We start from the raw sequence: 21476 nt of genomic DNA on the forward strand, positions 1-21476 counted from the left end.
ATAGAATACAATGATAGAACATCTGGTACTCTTGAGATATTTCTGACATAGCTCCTGTAGTTCAAACAACATGGAGTACATTTGGCTACTAAATTTTTGTACACGAGTGAAAGAAAACAGGGTCATTTTGTACTCAAATGCTAAGATTTTAACAGCAGTGCAACACTTCCTGTCCATTTTCAATTTAAAACAGCTGCTTAGATTTAAAACATCTAATGATTGTAACATTTTGCACAATTCTGCTAAGCATGCTCCTATTCTGAAGATTGTCAGATAACAATTTTGTTATTCTGATGTCATCTAAACTGAGTTTGAGTTAGAAATACATTCTTCCTATGAAATCTCATGAATGCCAAAATGACCTTTAATCAGATTCTCAGCAAAGAGATAGAGCAAAAAGTTTTCTGTGCTTGTGTTGTTATAAATGAAATTCTGCTAGTTATCTTGTTCACCTATTTGAAACTATCCACAATGAATTGTTTGCAAGATCAGTTTTGAACATTATGTTTTCTTCTTCGTCCTTGATAGCAATTATTTGCATATTACCTGAAAGCAAACTCTCTCAATAGATAGCATTAGAGATATATAGGTGATTTTTTATTGTTTTTCCAATTTGTTTTGCTTTATTGATTTCCATGATATAGATTCCTGTTCCATAGTGGCAATCCAGAACACCCAGGGGATATATTGGTCAATACAACTGTGGAAGTATTACCTCTTAGGGTATGATAATAAAGTCTATTTCTTCTTCCTTTCTATGAATGTAACAACAATGCAAATATTTAGCAACCACAGTTGGAATCAGAACTCAGTCCCTAAGTTTGAAAATCATGTGACCATGACTGTGGTTATGATTTTATTTCAGCTTTCCTATTTTCCTACTCCCAAGCTGAATGCTTACTGCAACACTGGATAATTAGCAAGAACAGAATTAATGTTTATTAACCACTGTGTAAAGGAAGGGATTGCAAGAGAGCAGGCAGGAATATTCTTTTATTAACATTGGGGATTATACTGGCTGTTTGCCTTGCATGCTCAAGACTGAGAATTTAAAGATAATCACTTCCTTCAATAACTGAGTCTGGAATCACTAGCATTTCTTTTTATCACACTCTTTAAAAAAATAAGCCTGGACTTCATGAATCTTATTCTGTAACTATAGCTAAAGGCATCCCCCCCCCCTTTCCCAGAACAGTAAATATTTATAGAGCATCACAATAAACCTGACTTTAGTTGCTAAACTAAAGCTTCCTGTATTTCTTTCAGCACAGGCCATGCTGCAAGTTTTGTAATTCCACAGCTGAAAGAATGCTGAGCAATGGTAGAACGAAGGAGGGAAGGTGTATTGGACTGCAGGCCTTACAGATGATTAAAAATAATATTTAAACTATCTACTTATAAATTATTATTAACTTGTAAAACTTCAATTCTGTGTTTTCTTGGGGCTTATTTATTAGTAAATATCTTTAGTATTGAACTACAGCAACTTTCAAAGAGGAATATAAGCTGATCAGTACATAGATGCCACTACTAAAAATTCCAGAGAGAAAGGGCAAAATCACATCATGCATATTATGTTAAAATAGATTGTATATATATATATAATATATGTATGTAAATAAAAGGATGCGGTATATCATTATCGTTTAAGAATATTGTTTTACTTCCTGATATCAACCAACCATGGCCTCTTCTGGGAGGACCCAGTCCAGTCTTGTTGGCTTCCAGGGTATTATGAAGTGGGGATGAGGGGAAGAATTGTGAATTTGTTATTCATTAGCATATTAATATTTGTTACACAATTAATTAAATCCTTTATCAGTTTGATGATAATATTGTATATCTCATTTTTCAGAATAAAGAGCTGGTATTAAGCAAAGAAACCAAAGAGAAACGGTTAGAAGATGGTTATTTCAGAATAGGTAACTAAATACTACAGTTTTGCTTTATAGACATTTGAATACAAAATCTAAGTAACTCAAGTTAGGACTCATTTTGCATTACTATTGATTTAGCAGCATACTAATCAAGTTCAGGCGACAGAATTTCATTATCAATGTTACCTAAGGTATCTGAGCAGCAATATGGTATTGGCATTACCACAAAATAAGAAGATATGCTGTGACACGTGGGGACTGTGAAATCTAGGGGAAAAAATGTAACCATCTAATTATGGATTCTGAAGTCTGCATCACTTAGATGTTGTTACGATAGAGTAGTGATTCAGGATTTAGGGGTGCATATATAGTGTCCCCTTAAAGCAGCCATCTGACTTTACGAAAATACACAGCAGCAGCGTTAAAGAATTTGAGTCGTGCTATTTGCACTCTTCATATCTCTGAAGGCCTTCTTTGAAATTGTTCATATTCCAGCTAAATGAAGTGATCATACTACTATTTTCATTTGATAGAATAAATGTAGCATAAAACCAATCAATTGTACTATATTGGCACATAAAATTTTTGACTTTTTCATATTATCCATAAAAATCCAGGTTTTGTATTAATTTGTGCAAAATTAATAGGATTACGTGTAAAGTGACTTGTATTTGCTGAGTGTATACTTATTTAGAGTGATTATTTTGCTTTTGAAGGCAAATTTGAAAATGGCAAAGCAGAAGGAATAGTCAGTCCCAATCTAAATCCAATTACAGCTGTCCGGCTGTTCATCATACAAAATTCATCCGTCTGGGCAATTATAAATGAGGTAAGAGTGAAACAAAGGGTGCTTAATAACTAGAGCATTTGCCTTCAAACATTTACATTCTTAAATTTCTTAAGTTTATTATTTATTTATTTTATTTGATTTGATTTCTAGACCGCCCCCTCACCCCAAAGGGACTCGGGGCGGTGTACAGGTACCAAATTAAAAACCATACAAATAATAATAAATATAATTAAAATCGAATTAAACTTTAAACCCCTGTACAAGTTTATAAAAATTAAAAACTTAGCCTAAGACCAACCCGTGAAATTTAAAAATACAGACTGAGGTGGGAGAGCTGGAATTAGGCCAGGCCGGCTAGATTAAACAAGTGGGTTTTGAGCTTCTTACGGAAGGAGCGGAGGTCTGTGGTTGTTCTAATATCAGGGGGAAGGTCATTCCAGAGGGTCGGGCCCATCACAGAGAAGGCCCTTCCCCTGGGCGTCGCCTGCTGGCACAGCCTGGTGGACGGCACCCGGAGGAGACCCTCTCTGTATGAGCGGATCGGCCGAAGGGATGTGTGGGGCAGGATACGATCCCGCAAATAACTAGGTCCTGTGCCATGGAGCGCTTTGAAGATGATAATCAGCACCTTGAAACGCACCCGAAAAGCTACAGGTAGCCAGTGCAGCCCGCGCAGGAGAGGTGTTACGTGGGAGTATCTAGCGACTCCCGAGACTGCCCGCGCGGCCGCATTCTGAACCAACGGCAGTCTTCGGGTGCATCTCAAGGGGAGCCCCATGTAGAGAGCGTTGCAGTAGTCTAGCCGGGACGTCACAAGTGCATGGGTGACTGTGCGAAGGGCGTTCCGGTCCAATAGGGGACGTAATTGGCGCACCAGGCGAACCTGGTGAAACGCCCCCCTTGCCACGGCTGTCACATGGTCGTCCATTGACAGCCGGGCATCTAGGAGGACACCCAAATTGCGTACCCGATCCATGGGGGCCAGATGTTCGCCCCCAATGGCCAGTGATGGAATCAGCTGGTTGAACCGGGGTGCCGGTAGCCACAGCCACTCCGTCTTGGACGGGTTGAGCTTGAGTCTGTTACTTCCCATCCAGATCCGTACGGCTTCCAAACACCGGGACATCACTTTGACGGCATCGTTGGGGTGGTTTGGGGTAGAGATGTACAGCTGGGTATCATCCGCGTACAGATGGTAATCTACCCCGAACCCACAAATGATCTCGCCCAGCGGCTTCATATATGTATTGAACAGGAGAGGCGAGAGGACCAACCCTTGTGGCACCCCACAAGTGAGCGGCCTCGAGGTCGACCTCTGCCCCCCTGCGAATACAAATTGCACTCGGCCATAGAGATAGGAGGAGAACCACCGCAGAACGGTGCCCCTCACCCCCAGCCCCTCCAGTCGATGCAATAAGATACCATGGTCGATGGTATCAAAAGCCGCTGAGAGGTCTAGTAGGACCAGGATGGAGGAGCAACCTCCATCTCTGGCCCTCCAGAGATCATCCACCAACGCGACCAAGTTAAACAGCATGATATCTTGAATCTTCAGGACTATTCTGAATCTTTCCCCCATTATAAAAGTGTAATTGCTGTGAAGTGAAGAGGAATGTTAATGCTAATACTGGATGCAAAATTTAGAATAGTTTGACTTTTTTGCATTTTACAGCACTTGTATATTCTTGACTTCCTGTGATAGACTAGATATTCCAATGGTATGAACTGAATTAGATCCAAATATGTCCTATTTGTTGAAAGGCCCTTTGTCCCTTTTTTCCAATTTTCCTAGCTACAATACTACCCATGCTATTCAGAAGGTCCCCAGTTCCTGAGATCTGATTTCTAAAAATAGCAGAGAAAGGAAATTCATTTCTTCTGTTACCAAGTGCCAAAGAGCTTTCTATCAATATATTCTGCTCATGGAATCTTTGAGCTAGTCTGTTGTAATAGACAGTTCAGAAAACCTTTTACAGTAACCAAGCATGTCAAGTGTGTCAGTTTGCAAGGGTCTTAATGACTTAAATCAGACTTGCCAAATCTGGTGGTCTGTCATATAAGTTCTATATACCTGAAATGTCACGTTGGGAAAAACTGCCTTAGATTAACTGAGAAATCATGGCTAGTAGTAATATAACAAAGAACTAAACCTATAAAAAAAAGGCTATTTCTCTTATCTTTCAGTAGTAATGGCCATAGAGCTGTACTGAACAATAGCTTCCAGCAACCACTTTCATCATGTCTTCTGCTAACAGATACTGTAAATTTTGATCTAGCACAGGGGTGTCAAACCTGTGTCATCACGGCGGCGTCACATAACATAGCGGGACTTTTTTGCTATTTGCTAAACCGGGCATAGGTGTGGCCAGCGTGTGACGCATCCGGTCCACAGGCCATAGGTTTGACAGCCCTGATCTAGTATTTCACCCCATCTCTGATTAACAGTGATTCTTGTATCAAAACACATGCAGAAGCATATTCCAAAAAGGTGATTTTTGTTATGCTCCCAAGCATTTGTTAAATGTTGTGGAAACTTGATTATGTTACACTGAAAAGCATATGAACTATGTTTGCCTGTTTGGCTGTTTATTGGGATCTATCAGACATTTTTCAATTCTGCATTACAGATTCATATTAAAAAACTCCCCAACTGATCAATATTGAAGAAGTAAGAAGACAGATTTTGAACACTTTTGCAAAATCGTCCAAACTGCAGAAGGAAGATATTGAGTATGCACCTTAATTCAACTCAAATTTCTCACTGAAACACTACCTCCCGTGAATTCTACTGTAATTGAGAATAAAGACTCAGCAAGAAGGATTTATTACAACGTAGAAACTGATATTCACCTGGCATTCTTTATCTAGATTAATAATTTGAACATGACTTTGGTTGGCGAGGGAGCACATAAATTCTCCTTGGTCTACCCAGTGGCAATGGGTTAAGTACATAAAAGGTGTACATATTGTTACATTCCTTGGAAATGAGAAAAAGGTGTTAAAATGCATTTTATGAAGAGGGTACTTTTTGAAAGTCCATTTATTTTGTTATTGAAAACCCTCTTTTATAGATTATCAGGGATATATATTCAAAAATTTTAGGGTATTTAATTTATTAAATAATTTGAAAAGTACATATTTTTATGCCAATAATAACTTGATTAAGTTTTTTTTAATGTATTATCTTAATTCTTGAGTTAACTGTACATTTTACTTGGTTAATGATCATATTTTGTAATATATTGCCATGGTTAAAAGAGTTAAACTGAATTTGCCAACGAAGCACTTTTGTACCAGACCAGATTCTCCTGCACAAATCCCAACCGAAATAAGAAGTGTTTCCACAGAAGAACATCTTCATGAGAGGTTCACAGAATCACATATGGTGTTCAAAGATACAAACATGGCATGTGAGGACTTTGAAGAACATTACCTATGATTTTCATAGCCCTGGAATTAAGGAATTTTATATTTCAATAGTGAATGAAGTCTGCAGCAATTTAAAGTTTGAATCATTCCCCCATTAAAGGGGTACTTTGATAACAGGTTGTTCTTTTTTAATCTTTGTAAAGTTTTCTTCAATGCAATCAGCCAAGTTGCTCCTTTGGATAGCAATGCCTTCTGAAATCAACTTTCGTTTTCTTTTGCATCCCCTTTTCAATGAACTCTGCTCAGTGCTTTTGAATGATTTAATTTAGCATTATGTTAGGGATAATGGAATAGATACACAGTAACCTCAGCTGAGCTTTTATAATTGTAAGTTTGTCAGTTCTTAAATGTGGAAGTGATTTTTATTTCTTAAGATCCAGCTTCTGCTTAAAAGCATTGCACTCCAATTGACTGAAGAAGCAAGACTTCTGTGATCTAAATGCTTGTTGTCTTTTGTATTTCAAAGAAAAAAGATGTTTGCTTGGTCAGTAGCCTTGAAGAGAGGCAATTCAAGCACTTTGTGCTCCGTAGCACAGAAAACATGCAATAGTACAGTAATAATAGTAACAAAAAAAATTCTTATCTAACTCCAGCCAAGTTATGAAAAGCAAGGCTTTTTTAAAATTACCTGTGACTCACATAGGTAAATCTTCAATAGTGTTAACTTGTATTGTGAGTTCTTAGATATTTCTGTGTCTCGGATGTAAGTTTTTGCCAAAAATCAGTGTCTCTCTTGCCTTCTATCAAATATAGAAATGATTTGTAATGTATTGAAGGGATTGGATATCTGTTTTCTATTTGAGTCTATGAAGTCCAACCGCTTCTGAAGAAAAAAAAAAGATCCCAGTATGAAAAAATACTTGAATTGTTTCAAATTATTCAAGACTTGAGATTGCTTTGATTTTAATTAGATGGGACCTTATATAATAATGAAATAGTTTTGCTGAAATGCTTTGTTGGTTGGGGATGTATGCATACAGAAGTGCTTGTATGACATACTACCTTAAGTTATGAATTTGAATATTACTACTTCTATAAAATTAATGGATGGCCTGTACTGATTCTAAAATGGAAGGAATAGTAATAATGGCCTATTTTACAGACATATATTAAATTAATGAAGAACTCTTGACTCCTAAATGTTCTATAAATCTTAAATGTTAAAATTATTTTTAAATAACCTGTAAGCTGCCTGTAATACTGAAAACTAATTGAATGTGTATTTAATATTGACATGCCACGTTGAGGTGGGAGGGTTGGGTATGAGGTATTTATGATAAACTTAATAATGATAATCAAGAATAACATTTTCCTACACAAAAATAAGGTTGGGTAGGAAAAACATAGGGAATTGGTGAGAAATTGTTCAAAATACGTACCTTTTCTTTATATGGAAAAGGAAATAATATGTATGAAAATATTCATTTCTGTATTTTAAGTTTGCCACGAACAAGTTGTAAAGCTATATAATCACTTGTCCTAGCTCAAGCTAACATAGCAGATCCATGATATATGAGTCTCTGCCTCATAAATGTAAGATTTTCTATCCCCAGCAGCTTATTCCATTGCAGTTTGTGTAGGTTTATTAACCTTTTGTATTTAATTTAAAAATTAGTCTGAATCTTAGATCTAAATGTAATTTGCTGTTCTCTTCTAAAGACCAATAGGTCATTTCCTCCCGTTGAATGTATGGTCTTTGAGGAAAGTTTCTCTCTCCAAAATCAGTAGCCAATTGATTTAACAGTAATCTAGAAATCAAAAGTTATGTCCTCCAATGCAACTTTAGGCATACTTAGTCAGATGCAATATTTCCTGTATTCAGTAGTATTCTACTGTGCAATATTACAGTTGTAATGTTTTAATCCTTAACTTTAAACCTCTTTAAATAGACAACTGACTTAGGTGTAAACTATTCCATGTAATAAAGAATTGCACAGATAAGGAGATACACTAGTAAAGTTTTCCTGTATTGCCAACTGGCAATGAGAAAAAAGTAATGAATGTCAATTCTTTATACTGCCAGCTTTAAAGATCCAACAGGCTGAGGATAAATCAGGTAGTAATGCCCATTCCCCAAAGCAATTCACCAGTTGTATAAGGATATCTAAATGGACCAATAAACTTGTCAATTAATGTTCTAATCTAATGAAGAAAAGAACTTGTGTACAATTATCCACTATTTGAGTTATAGTAATAGAACTGTCTCAAAGGTATTGTCCTAGCATCATTCTAAGTACATTCATTTAATCTGATGCTGTAGTAGAGATGATTAAAAATAATGTCAAATGTTTTTTTATTTTCTAGTGGAAGATTTAGATTGTTTTGTTACTATAACAGTGAGAGAGGCAATGTAATGATTAAGGCATTCAACTAGAAAGTGGGAGACCCCGAATTCTAATCCTGCATTATGCATAAAGCCAGACGAGTGACTTTGGGCCAGTCTCCCTCTCCCCTCTCTCTCAGCCTAGGAAGGAGGCAATAGCAATCCACTTCTGAAATCTTGCTAAGAAAACTGCAAAGGCTTGTCCAGGCAATCAGCAATTATCAGTATAATACTGACTTGAAGGTCAGATGCAAACAAAAAACAGTATGCATTGAGTTGGTGCTTAGAATAATCTCACTGAATGGAATATGCAAAAAGCTTATTGCTTTCCAATAACTACGTGGCTATTTCATCAGGACATGAGTGTAACTATAATATATTACAGATAAGTCCTCAGTGTAAAATCACAATTGGGACCATAATTTCTGTGGCTAAAAAAGGCAGTAAAGTGTTAAAGTGGGCCCTGCCCAATTTTATAGCTTTTTTTTGCCACTTTAAGCAAATCACTGCAGTTGCAAAGTGAATCCGGCTTCCCCCGTTGACTTTGCTTGTCAGAAGCCGGGTGGGAAGGTTGCAAATGGTGATCCCTTAACCCCAGGATCCTGCAACCATCCTAAATACATGCCAGTTGCCAAGCAGCCAGACTTTGATCGGTGAATGTGTGGATGCTGCAACGGTTGTAAGTGTGAGGACCAATTAAAAGGCACTTTTTTTTCCACTGCCATTGTAACTTCAAACAGTTGCTAAACGGTTGTAAGTCAAGAATTACCTACACGTCACTAGGTTGTTAGAAAATAGGTTCAGTAGAAAATTCTCTGTTGGTGACTTAACAGAAAAGTATTTCCTGATAGTTTGGAGTAGATGATAACTTGTGGAATACATCCTATACTAGCATCTGCTCAGATTTTTTTTTAAAAAAATCCAAATTTCTAAAATGAGAATCTAATATATGGCACTAGGCTTATTTTTAGTTCAAAAAATAGTTCCTAAATTTTCCAATAAAATGTTTGGTAACTGCCCAGAATTTTGTTTGGAAGGGTGCCTGGAAGGTAGCATTTTGGTGAAACAATATTTTGCTATAGTTCTCTCCTCTCCCCCCCCCCCCCCCATAGTAGCCATTTTGAGTAGGCCAGTGCTCTTCCCAGATTCCATTGTGCTTCGGTTCTCATATATTCTCAGCTTTCTAAATATATCAATCATCCTAAAGCATCATCCCAAACCCCTGATATAATTATCTTTTCTTATATTTTCTACTGACATTCATATTTTCTTAATATAAATGCAGCTGAACTAAATGTTCAAGTTGTTGGCATTCTTTATTTTGCTGAAATATTAAATCTTAGCAGCTGATAATTAAGCATAGTTATTTTTAAAATATAAATAGGTGTCTGGATATTTCTGGTGCTTAAAACATCCGTTTTTTAAAAGAGCTTTTGAATGTTTTCCCCCCCCTAAAGCAGCTTTTGAAATTCTTCCTGCAAAAGTACAAATGTTACTTCATGCCCCCTTTTGCCTATTAGGTCTCAAATTCAGTCTACTTCCTCCTTCTGGAGAAAGGAACAGCTTGTATATTACTTGAATTATGGTGTTTTGAAGATGCTATTTTGATTGTCAGTAGAAACCAATTTACTGGTTAAAAACATTTAGAGTTGCCCTACTCCTTTTTTTGACTCTGTCGGCTTTCTAGTTGTGCTTCTGTTCTTGTGCTTGTGAAATGTGAATCATCATCCTACAGCCAGATTTCTTGGCATTCCCGATGATATGGTTAAGCATTTTCATTACTTGTAAAACTTTTTTAGAGCTAGATTTTGATATTGTTAATCTTGCTGCTACATTTGAAAATCTAACTGGGTCATGTTAATTGTGCCTTTCATCAATGCGCTATGTGCCACGAGCTGCCCATGTACTATTTGAAATAAATATTTTTAAAAACTGCCTTCTGGAGTTTTAACTACAAAAAAAAAAAAAAGGAAAGTTTTGCAGAAGGGCTGGAAGTATTTGTATTAGATAAATACAACGGGAAACACGTGTACATAAAACTAAACAAAAATGCTTTTTATATGCAATAGTTTTTAGACAGACACACAGCAAAATTCCAGCTGACATAAAATGGCTATCTTAGAATAGTTTTTTTTTTAAATTCTAAGGTGGGATAATGATTAGGGAGAGAAGATGGGGAAGTAAATCATGACATAGTACTTTTCCTGCAGAATCTTCTTGTGAGATTATATGCAGCAATAGACCTATATATTTTTCTCCTGCCAAGAGTTGCTTTTTGAGACAGGTAGCCATGCAAATTTGATCAATAAATATTTATTTTATTCAGGTTTCTACTTCTCTCACTTTATTTCCCCCACCTGCAAACTATGATTTATATACCATATTCTTCCTCATGTCCTTCTAAGAGTGTTGTCACATACCACTTTACTAACTACTTAGTAGAGTTTACACATTAATATGAGTAGAGTATTACTCTACCTATTAATCATTAAAATTTACTTTATTAATCATCTGGATAGTGGGATTGGAAAAACTGAATGTATTTCCTGAATCCCTTGCTCACAACTCGACCAAAGCCCTAGTGGGAGCCTGGGATAGAGCTGCCGCTGGGGCTTTGGATCGTGTTGTGCCTTTGCGGCTTCTGACCCGGTGTCGATCCCGGATGGCCCCCTGGTTTACCGGGGAGCTCCGGGAGATGAAACGCCGGAAAAGACGCCTAGAGAGTGGCTGGAGGGCCAGCCGGTCCGAATCTGATCGAACACTAGTAAGAATTTATATTAAATCCTACTTAGTGGCGATAGAAGCGGCAAAACGGCAATATTTTTTCGCTCTTATCGCGTCCGCAGATAACCGCCCAGCCGCCCTGTTTAGGGTGACCCGCTCCTTACTTAACCAAGGAACTGGGGAAGACCCCTTGCAGGGTAGGGCTGAAGAATTTGTTCAGTATCTGCAGGATAAAATCGCTCAGATCCAGACAGGCTTGGACTCTGACTGGGTAGATTCGGGCGAGCCGACGGGGATGATTCTTGAGGAGACTATCTGGGATGGGTTTGACCCTGTGACCCCCGAAGGCATGGACAGGATTATGGGGGGACTCAGTGCTGCCACTTGTGTGCTGGACCCGTGTCCCTCTTGGTTAGTTTCGGCTTCCCGGGAGGTGACACGAGGCTGGCTCCAGGCGATTACCAACGCTTCATTGAGAGAGGGGTTCTTTCCCACCACCTTGAAGGAGGCGGTGGTGAGGCCCCTCCTCAAGAAGCCTTCCCTGGACCCAGCTTCTTTAGCCAACTATCGTCCGATCTCCAGCCTTCGCTTTGTAGCGAAGGTTGTCGAGAGTGTGGTAGCATGTCAGCTTCCCCAGTACCTGGATGAAGCTGTCTACCTGGATCCGTTTCAGTCGGGTTTCAGGCCCGGGTACAGCACGGAGACGGCACTGGTCGCGTTGGTCGATGATCTCTGGTGGGCCCGGGACAGGGGCTGTTCCTCTGTCCTGGTCCTATTAGACCTCTCGGCGGCTTTCGATACCATCGACCATGGTATCCTACTGCGACGACTCGGGGGGTTGGGAATGGGGGGCACCGTTTTACGGTGGTTCTCCTCCTACCTGTCGGATTGGTCTCAGTTTGTGTTGACTGGAGGGCAGAGATCGACCCCCAGGCGCGTCACTTGTGGGGTGCCCCAGGGGTCGGTTCTCTCACCCCTCCTGTTCAACATATACATGAAACCGCTGGGCGAGATCATCTGTGGTTTTGGGGTACGGTATCATCAATATGCTGATGATACCCAACTTTTCATCTCTACCCCAAACCACCCAAATGATGCCCTCGACATGATGTCCCGATGCCTGGAGGCTGTGCGGATCTGGATGGGGAGGAACAGACTCAAGCTCAAGCTCAATCCCTCCAAGACTGAGTGGCTGTGGTTCCCGGCATCCCGATTTGTACATCTTGTTCCATCTTTGATGATAGGGGGAGAAATTTTAGCCCCCTCAGAGAAGGCTCGCAATCTGGGAGTCCTCCTGGATACGCGGCTTAGTTTAGAAGAACACCTGACGGCCGTGACCAGGGGAGCCTTTTACCAGGTTCGCCTGGTACGCCAGTTGCGCCCCTTCCTGGATCGGGATGCTCTGTGCACAGTCACTCATGCCCTCGTCCTTTCTCGCCTGGACTACTGCAATGCTCTCTACATGGGGCTGCCCTTGAAGAGCACCCGGAGGCTTCAGCTGGTCCAGAATGCAGCCGCGCGGGTTGTCATGGGGGTACCTAGGTGCTCCCATGTCACACCCTTTAGGCGGCCTGCACTGGTTGTTTTCCGGGTGCGATTCAAGGTATTAATTATGACCTTTAAAGCGCTCCATGGCTTAGGCCCAGGGTACCTGCGAGACCACCTACTGCCACCAGTAGCCTCCCACCGTCCAGTACGATCCCACAGAGTTGGCCTCCTCAGGGTGCCGTCGGCCAGGCAGTGTCGGCTGGTGACCCCCAGGGGGAGAGCCTTCTCTGTGGGAGCGCCTTCCCTCTGGAATGAGCTGCCCCCGGAGCTCCGCATAATCCCTGACCTCCGGTCCTTCCGATGCGCCCTAAAAAGTTGGCTTTTCCAGCAAGCCGGCCTGGCCTGTTAATGTTAATGTTAATTTCAATTTATTTTAAATGTACTGTTTCTTTTTTTTAAAAAAAAATCGGTTTGGTCTTTTTGGAATTGGGTTTAATCTTTTTTTTTAACTTTTGTGATGTGTGTTTTTAATGTTGTACGCCGCCCTGAGTCCTTTGGAGAAGGGCGGCATATAAATCCAAATAAACCTAAACCTAAACCTATAACAGGTATCTTGAATAATTCACATTGGATTAAGTACTGCTGAAAAGCTGTAGTTACCTATAGTAATTTTGTTCCTACATCACAAAACTAAACTTGAAAGCACATTTTCTGTGGCATGACTGTAATTTTGTAGTACATGAATAGCAAAAAGTGTGGACATTTTAGCAAGTTCAAGAGTAAAGTAATGTAATTTTAAAAATCTGTACACTTTCTATAAAATTTATCAGGCTTTTTATATAACCTGGAAAATCTACAGGCACAAGGTGTTATGTTTTTCCTGGTGTCCTAGAATTGTGTATATGTTAGAAGCTGCCAGACTAACACAAGAATGGCTAAGACTATTTTCCCGAGTATATGACCACGAGGTGGGTTGGGTAGTGTTTCCCATCTTAAGTGATAGCTACTACCTAATGCTAACCAACCATGTTTTCTATAATGTTACTTGGAATGGGTAGTAGTAGAGGCACAGCTTCTTTGAGGCCAACAGATTCACACAAAACATTATTACTATGTTTTTAACCACCTTTTTATATGGGTGGCAAGATGGCAAACATTTAAATATTGTCTTTAAAACAAACTAGGAATTTATAAGTAAAATAAAATCAGTCCCCATTGCTGAAACTTGTCCAATCTTGAATTTTTGTAATATCTTATTGAAGGACTTAAATTAATTGTAAAAATGTATTAAGAAATCTATTTAAAAGCAATTGAATTTTTAAAAGAATATTTATTACAGAGATATACAACTCGTCCACAAAGGGGGGATATGGAAAGCTTATTTTCAGAAGGCTGCCAGTGCTTTTATTTTTAAAAAACCAAACATTTTGTATACACTGATCTACAGTGAGGAGTAAGTTATTTACAGGAATGTACAAGAGTATCTTCATTTCACCAGGTCTGACATTTGTACAAGGTGTTATTTATTGGAGACCAGTTTATTTCACTCTGTATGTGTAGAAAACGCAAAGTGCTTTAGTAAAGTTCCACCCAATGGCTAAAGAGACCACGTACAGCAAGATGAGAAGCGCAAATGGATACAGAAGGATCACCGTGTTCTTCAGGAATGGCAGTGCTGAAAGGGAGCAGAGCTTTAGCAGAAACCAAGACTGCATCTCTTTGTCTCAAGGGTAAGAAAGAGCAGGAAGGACTCCCTCTTGTGTGTGAGAAAGCTAATACACTTTCACTAAAAAACACAACCCCCGAGCAATTGCTAATTCTTGGAAATAGGAAGCTTCCTGAAACAAAAACAAACCACTGAAGGAAATGGCAGAGTTTGCACGCAAGGGACTCACGTAAGTAATTTACTATACCCCAAAGGAGGGTATGGCAAGACAACTATGGAGGGTTTATGTAAGGAGCAGAAGTAAAGATTTTGAACTGAGCTTCTCTGTGATTACAGATAGACCTTGACTTATGACTGGTTGCTTAACGACCATTCAAAGTTACAATCGCCAACACCCCCCCTCTCCCCAAGAAGGTACTTATAAACCACTTCTGAAGATCACTTCCTCTCTGGCGGTTACATGACCGCATGTCGGGCACTTAGCAACTGGCCCGCGAAAGTGGCTGCTTGACAGATAATGATGTAACATTTATGCACGCTTGTTTAGTGCCAATAAAACTGTTCCTTCTCATCTGCCATACTAATTTCTTGCTGAAAGCTTTACCAATACTTACCACTGTACCCCAGAAATGTCACATAGATGTAGTAACCAATTGCAACCAGCCAGAAAGTATTTCCAACAAAATAGCCAATAGATGATGCTGATAAAATTACATCTGCAAGAAATAACTCAGCCTCAGTATATGACATAGAAGAAAGCAAGACAATAAAAATGCTTCAATTAAAAAAAAATACTTACAATGAATGAAAAACAACTGGATAAAATGCAGGATAACAAGAAGTGGGTAGAAAGCATTCAAATGAACATCAAAGGCATATCCCCATTCTACATCATAGTCCCTGTTCGGATGCTTTAGCAAAAATTTATTGGAGATAAACCTTTGGAGGGGAAATTCAAAACCTATGTGTTAAAATGTGCAATGCTTTATTATTTCAATATAGCATGAAATAACTCTCTTTCCTTCTGGGTAACATTGACTCTTCATGCTTTGTAGTACTTTCAAATCCAAATGTATTTTTGATCTAGAAATCTAAAATAAATTTTAGAAATTCTTTTTAAGGAATATTATAAAAACAAAAGAATAGTTTCGATCCCTTAGCAGAATATTAAAAATACAAATATATACTTCAGTAAGGAACTTTTTCCACCCTCCTCTTCTCAAATCAGTATAAGAGATGGGGGGGAAAAGATTTTCCACTTTTTCTAATACAGTACGTGCCGGAGAATCCTAAACATCATTTTCTACTCCAGGTGGTTTCCATAAACTCTACTGCATACATAAATGTCAAGTAACGGTAATATGATAACAAAGAAGTAATTTTAATTTTGTATGACGCTCTCCAGAAAGTAAATCCAATATGTGAGCATCATTTATGCTCCGTTGTTCAAAATGTTCTAGACTTTCTTTTTAACCAAATTGGAATACACTAATAATTTTAAATTCTCCTTGGGACTTTCAATTTTTAAATTCAGAAATCTGCATTTTAAGATTATTTTAAAGATACTTACCACATTAAAGTTGCAATTAGAAGGCCAACTCCTACACAGTCTATAAATACGACCCACAGCAGCAGCTTTATCATTTCAAGAAATCCCAAGCCTAACACAAAGCCAAATCCTATAGTGGATACTGGAGGAGGAAGATGAACAGCAGTAACATATATGATTAATTCATGGTATACAAGATGTTCTAACTTTGAATAGTCCTGGGCTCTCCAAAGTTATACTGCTTAGAGAAGACTCATTCAGTAATATACCTCCATCTCCAATAAAGTTAGTTACTTATATAGTTTCATTTTTCCAAGTAAATACTTCAAATCCCCTTATTGTCAAAACTGCTAGTCTGAAAACTAAGACATGTAAACGTAAAGTGCCTTGGTAGTATTTTCTACTTAGATGTTTCTAAGTTGGCAAAATAAGTTATAGATAATGGTGTCTTTTTTAAGACTAGGGATAGGTAGCTCAGCATTAGCCTGCTTACCAACAGAGAATTACTGGACATTGGTTTTCCTAGAGTTCAAATAAATTTCTGAGTTCCTAAATACTATGAATCTGACTATACCAGCAGGTGTTCAGTGTCTTTGGGAATGTACAGGCATGGTACTTCTTGCTCTCAATTCTGTAATAGTTTACTCTGGTTGAGCACTATGTAAAACACCAATAATGTATTTGTATCACACCTTTACAGTTTTTATAAATAACTCAAGGCTGCAAGCATACGCAATACTCTTTCCTCCTATTTTCCCCACAAGAACTTTGTGTGGCAAGTTGGGCAGGCAGAGAGGGACTGGCCCAAAATCAGCCAACCAGCCTTCATTCCTAAAACTCACAATCTCCTGGCTTCTAGTCTGATGCCTTAACCATTAGACTAGACCAGCGATGGCGAACCTTTTTTGGCTCGCGTGCCACAAGTGGGGGAGCGCAGGGGGGTCGTGTGCGGGCGTGCTGCACCCATAATGCAATGCGCGACCCCCCCCAGTGCGCATGCGTGCACAACGCATGACCCCCCCATTTTACATGCTTTTTTCGCCCTCCCCAGGCTCCAGAGGCTTTATAGGAGCCTGGGGAGGGCGAAAAGAGCCTCCCCGCCCCCCCCGGAGGCTCTCCGGAGGCTTCAGGGACCGTCCGGAGGCTTCCCTGAAGCCTTCAGAGCGCTCAAAAGGATCCTCCGAGCAAACCGGAAGTGACTTCCGGGTTGCTTGGAGGGTCGTTTTAAGTGCTCCGAAGGCATCAGGGAAGCCTCCGGATGGTCCCTGAAGCCTCTGGAGGCCCTCTGGGAGGGCGGGGTAGGCTCTTTACGCCCTCCCCAGGCTCCTATAAAGCCTCTGGAGCCTGGGGAGGGCGAAAAATGGCTTTTAAAAAGGTGAACTCAGCTGGCCAATGCGTGCGCTGGCCAGCTGACAGGGCAGCGCTTCGCGTGCCCTGACAAATGGCTCCACGTGCCACCTGTGGCACGCGTGCCATAGGTTTGCCATCACTGGACTAGACCAAATTGGTTATTGTTACTGAGGACTAATTACTACCAATATTTCAGGGCACCAAGCTAGAAACACCAATTTCAAGTAGATAGGGAAGTTCTCAGCTACTTACCACACAGCCAGATACTCAGCAACACAAGGAAAGCAGGGTCATCTCTAGCCCACTGGTCTTTTGTTTGTTTCCTATACTGAAAATTTCTGTACACCTTCTGTGGTGAAGTGAACAGATACAACATCTGCCAGACAGCAAACTCAAAGTCCATATGACGAAAATGAAGGAGTCTCCTCAAGTATTTATAGCGCTTTGCCCCAGCCGTGTGTCTTTCTGCTGCTCTAGTATTTAAAGATCCATTGCCCTGATCTCGAGGATTAATTGATGTGGTAGGCAACATCTTGCTAAAGAGGGGGAAAAATAGCCACAATTTTTAGAAAGAAGTATATTTGCACTAAAACTTCAAAGCAGGCACCAGTTTGCATGCTGAAATTATAAATCACCTCCTCTCATTTCTAGGGAGCAAATCTGTGCTCTATTTTATATAAGCATGTATTAGATCCTGTTATTAAACATAGTAGTAGTAGAAAGCCAATCCTCACACTATCTGTTAAGTATACTCAAAGTGTTAACATACTTGCAAAAATTATTCCTCAAAAGATTCCAAATGAAAGCATCACAAACAAATGGGAAAATGTTCCACTTCATCCATTTGGCATCACTATTCTTGAATTAGCAGAGAAGTTAATATTAATACCTTGGCTAAGGTCATCGTTTTATATGATTCTCTGGCTCTGTCAATGACGTGATTCAGTACAAAGGACTCAATACATAAATGGGTATGAAAGAGTTTTACCTTGTCCTTGTAAGATTTCTGGTAGGGATAATGCTTGCTAAAAAAAACACCTGCTTCCAAGAAATTTGGGAGAATTTCAAGATATATACCGCAAATGTGGTAGGATTTGCCATTCCAAAATATTGACAAGAGAAAGCAACAATAAATCACCGGCAGTGATTTTTCTCCCATCATCATTTCCCACTAGCCAAAGATTTATTCAGGTACCATAACAAGCCACAGCTACATGTATGAGCCTCAGGCTTCTGCAAACTCCTCTTCCCCTCTTGTCAGTGGTGGATTGCCAAATTTTTTATTACTGGTTTGGGTGCGCTCCCGTGCATGCACAGAAGTATCCAGTTGGGTGGGCGGAGCCTCCCGCCACCACTACTACCGGTTCGCTCTATCCGAGCTGCACAGGGAAGAACCCACCTCTGCCTCTTGTACAAGAGAGTTATGTGGTTGGTATAGTTCAGACCATATCTTCCCGCATAGGCTAAATTAGAGCAAAATACATACTGACTTTGTGAAACACCTCTAAATGATCCAAAACATTATTAATTTATAATATCATAGAGTTGCACAAATGGAAAACAATATATCTTGAATTATTTTCCTTTCCCGTGTAGTAGGGGAGACTGTGCTGCATGTATGAAGTATACTAGGAGAGTGTATAAAATGACAGCAAAGAGAGAAAGTTCTCAAATTATCTTTGACAAAAACAGGCAACTACTGAGCTTTTATACCTTTTGATCCAATGTAGTAAATCTCAAATGGCTAGAGAAGATTTAGGGACAAGAAAACCATTCAGCAGGCATAACTGCGGAAGAACAGATATGAAAGTAAATCAGTAAAGGGAATGGAAAGCCAGTTGCAGAAAATAGAGGTAGTCCTCAACTTACAACACACAATCGAGGGCACAAATTTATGTTGCATAACGAGACATTTGTTGAGTTTTCTCCATTTTTACTACCTTTCTTGCCACATTTGTTAAGCGAATCACTGTAGTTGTTAGTACTATGGCTATTAAGTTTGTCTCATTTCTCCACTGACTTTTCTTGCCAGAAGTCACAAAAGTTGACCACCTGACCCCGGGACACTGCAACTGTAAATTTGAGTCAGTTGCCAAGCATCTACATTTTGATCATGTGAACGTTGGGATGCTCCAATAATCATGTGAAAAACAGTCATAGGTCCTTTTTTCAGTGCTGTTTTAACTATGAATGGTCACTAAACAAACTGCTGTAAGTTGAGGACTATCTGTACATGTTTGCAAGGTTGTTTTTTTCTAAGGAAAGGTTAGGTCTGCAGTAAAGTAGAGCAGGCTGTGTCTTTGCTGCTAAAATTTGAAGGGGAAGAAGGAAGGTAAAAATAATCAAGGAAGAAATTAGGCAATAAAAGAAGTTCCTAGAAGAAGAAATCCCAAAATCAAGCCTCGAAGAAAGTACCAGCCAAATACGCTAGCATTCTTGTCAAGGAAATTATATGGGCATAGGATAGATGAAACATTTAGCTAATCTAAGTTAAATCTCAACAATCAGAACAATGCCAGCAACAGCCTGTAGAACAGACTACAAAACATACAGATTAAAATCAAAAAGTTAAAAGATCAAGTAAGCCACTAATATTTGTTCTCCAGGATACAGTCCGAGCATAAAACCAATGCATAAAACAGAGATGTTACACTTATAAAAAGAGAACCCAATACCCTATAGCCGTGATGGCAAACCTATGGCACGCATGGCAAGGGTGGCACACAGAGCCCTCTGTGGGCAAGTGCATCATTGCCAGCTGCTCTCCTGGTTTCTGGCACGTATACGCACACTGGCCAGCTGGTCTTTGCAGGTGCGGGAAAACGGCCTAAAAACAGCCAAAAAACAGGTTGTTTCTGGGCCAAAACCAGCCTAAAAATGACCTGTAAAACAGCCTGAAAAGGGCCCAAAAAATGGCCAAAAACCAGGCATGCATGCGACAGCCAGCTGGTCTTCGGGTTTCTGGTGCTCTGGCATGTGCAGATGGATCCCCAGGTTTGGGTACGCGGTGCCAAAAAGTTTCACCATCACTGCCCTATAGGAAGAGAGAGAGGCATTCTGAAAATAGAAGCAAAAAAAAAAATCCTGAAAAAAAGACGTAAGCAGCTTCGGCTTCAAGAACAGATAAAGAGGGGCCAGTTTGTTGAAGAAATAAAGAGAATATTAATCCTAGAAAGGAAAGCCAGGAGATTCAGAAAAGCTAAACAGGCAACTGTATATCTGCAACAACAAAAAAACAAAACAAAACAAGAGTTCTTAAAGCAACGTTTTGTCTGCAATGGTGCTCGGCAAATTGAAGGGGGCAGAGGAAGTAGGGAAAAAAAACACCCCTGGACAATATTGGGAATATCCCTGGAGGAGAGGGATGATGTGATAGGAGGGTATTTGTCTGTTTTGATTCGGAAACTTCAGTTTAGACCAGTGGTGAAATTCAATTTTTTTTACTACCAGTTCTGTGGGCGTGGCTTGGTGGGCGTGGCAGGGGAAGGATACTGCAAAATCCCCATTCCCTCCCCATTCTGGGGCCAGTCAGAGGTGGTATTTGCTCGTTCTCTGAACTACTCAAAATTTCCGCTACCGGTTCTCCAGAGCCTGTCAGAACCCGCTGAATTTCACCCCTGGTTTAGGCAGATGAGAATTATCTGACAAGCCATGGGTTTCTAGTTAGCCAGAGGCCGGCTGGGAGAGCAGCGGGGAGGGAGGAGGTGGGGAAAGGCCGCAGCAGGTACCTTTTAAGGCAGGAACGAGCCAGGCGGTAGAAAAAGGCGGACTAAAAACTTGCAGGCGGAGAAGGGAGGAAAAAGGGGGCGTGGCTCCGTTCGGCTCCCACCGTTCTAGAAGCCCCGGAACGTTCCAAACCACTTTCGCCTTTCGCCAGCGGTGACTGCCCACCCCGCCTCTTCTCGTCCAGTCGCTGCGCCGGGGAGGGGGGGGAAGTAAGAGGAAGGCACCCCCACCCCGCAAATTCTGCTCGACTGCCGCCCTCCCCACCACCGCTCAGACTCCAAGTTGCTGACTCTTCCGTAATTTCCAGCCCCTCCACACCAAAGTGCCAAAGCGCATGCGTACGCAAGAAACACAGGCTGACAAGTGGGACGTTGGCTCGGCCACGGAGTCCGGTTGGGTAGTCTTTCAGCGCAGGATGATGACGTACACGGACTTTTAAAAAGGGTAGAAGGGCCTGTCATTGAACAGGAATATGTTATCGTGGATTACGTTGCAAGTTTCTTTTTCATTTGTCTCAATACACTAAAGCAGAGGTCTTCAGACTTAGCAACTTA

At 40.3% G+C, this 21476-nt stretch overlaps 2 protein-coding genes across 5 annotated transcripts in view; one reads left to right on the forward strand and one right to left on the reverse strand.

Annotated features, from left to right (window-relative positions):
• Positions 1 to 10354, forward strand: part of MGAT4A (alpha-1,3-mannosyl-glycoprotein 4-beta-N-acetylglucosaminyltransferase A) — a 77734-nt gene extending 67380 nt beyond the window's left edge. For all 3 annotated transcript variants that reach the window (XM_081946781.1, XM_081946782.1, XM_081946783.1), the window contains exons 13-16: positions 645 to 723; positions 1856 to 1922; positions 2594 to 2706; positions 5295 to 10354. In XM_081946781.1, coding sequence (XP_081802907.1) covers positions 645 to 723; positions 1856 to 1922; positions 2594 to 2706; positions 5295 to 5321 — 286 coding nt within the window. In that variant the 3' untranslated portion in view covers positions 5322 to 10354. The remainder of the gene's footprint in view (positions 1 to 644; positions 724 to 1855; positions 1923 to 2593; positions 2707 to 5294) is intronic.
• On the reverse strand, positions 9867 to 21216 carry UNC50 (unc-50 inner nuclear membrane RNA binding protein). 2 transcript variants are annotated; one of them, XM_081946785.1, is made up of 8 exons: positions 20925 to 21216; positions 18910 to 18983; positions 17449 to 17732; positions 15868 to 15988; positions 15097 to 15236; positions 14912 to 15013; positions 13225 to 14306; positions 9867 to 10952 (listed from the first exon to the last, which is right to left on the reverse strand). In XM_081946785.1, the coding sequence occupies exons 3-7, from the start codon at positions 17726 to 17728 to the stop codon at positions 14170 to 14172; spliced, it is 780 nt and encodes a 259-aa protein (XP_081802911.1). In that variant the 5' UTR covers positions 17729 to 17732; positions 18910 to 18983; positions 20925 to 21216; the 3' UTR covers positions 9867 to 10952; positions 13225 to 14169. The 2 variants fall into 2 exon arrangements, with proteins under 2 accessions (XP_081802911.1, XP_081802912.1); XM_081946786.1 differs by lacking the exon at positions 18910 to 18983.
• Between the last annotated feature and the right edge of the window lie 260 nt (positions 21217 to 21476).

Source organism: Natrix helvetica, assembly GCF_964273705.1.
Source record: "Natrix helvetica genome assembly, chromosome: 3".
NCBI classification, from domain to species: domain Eukaryota; kingdom Metazoa; phylum Chordata; class Lepidosauria; order Squamata; family Natricidae; genus Natrix; species Natrix helvetica.

Coding starts and splice junctions, on each gene's coding strand:
- UNC50 (XM_081946786.1), bottom strand. CDS start 17,728: ATGTTGCCTACCACATCAATTAATCCTCGAGATCAGGGCAATGGATCT. Junction 15,989..17,448: donor GCTGAGTATCTGGCTGTGTG/GTAAGTAGCTGA, acceptor TTCCTCCTCCAG/TATCCACTATAGGATTTGGC. Junction 15,014..15,096: donor CCAGTTGTTTTTCATTCATT/GTAAGTATTTTT, acceptor TATTTCTTGCAG/ATGTAATTTTATCAGCATCA.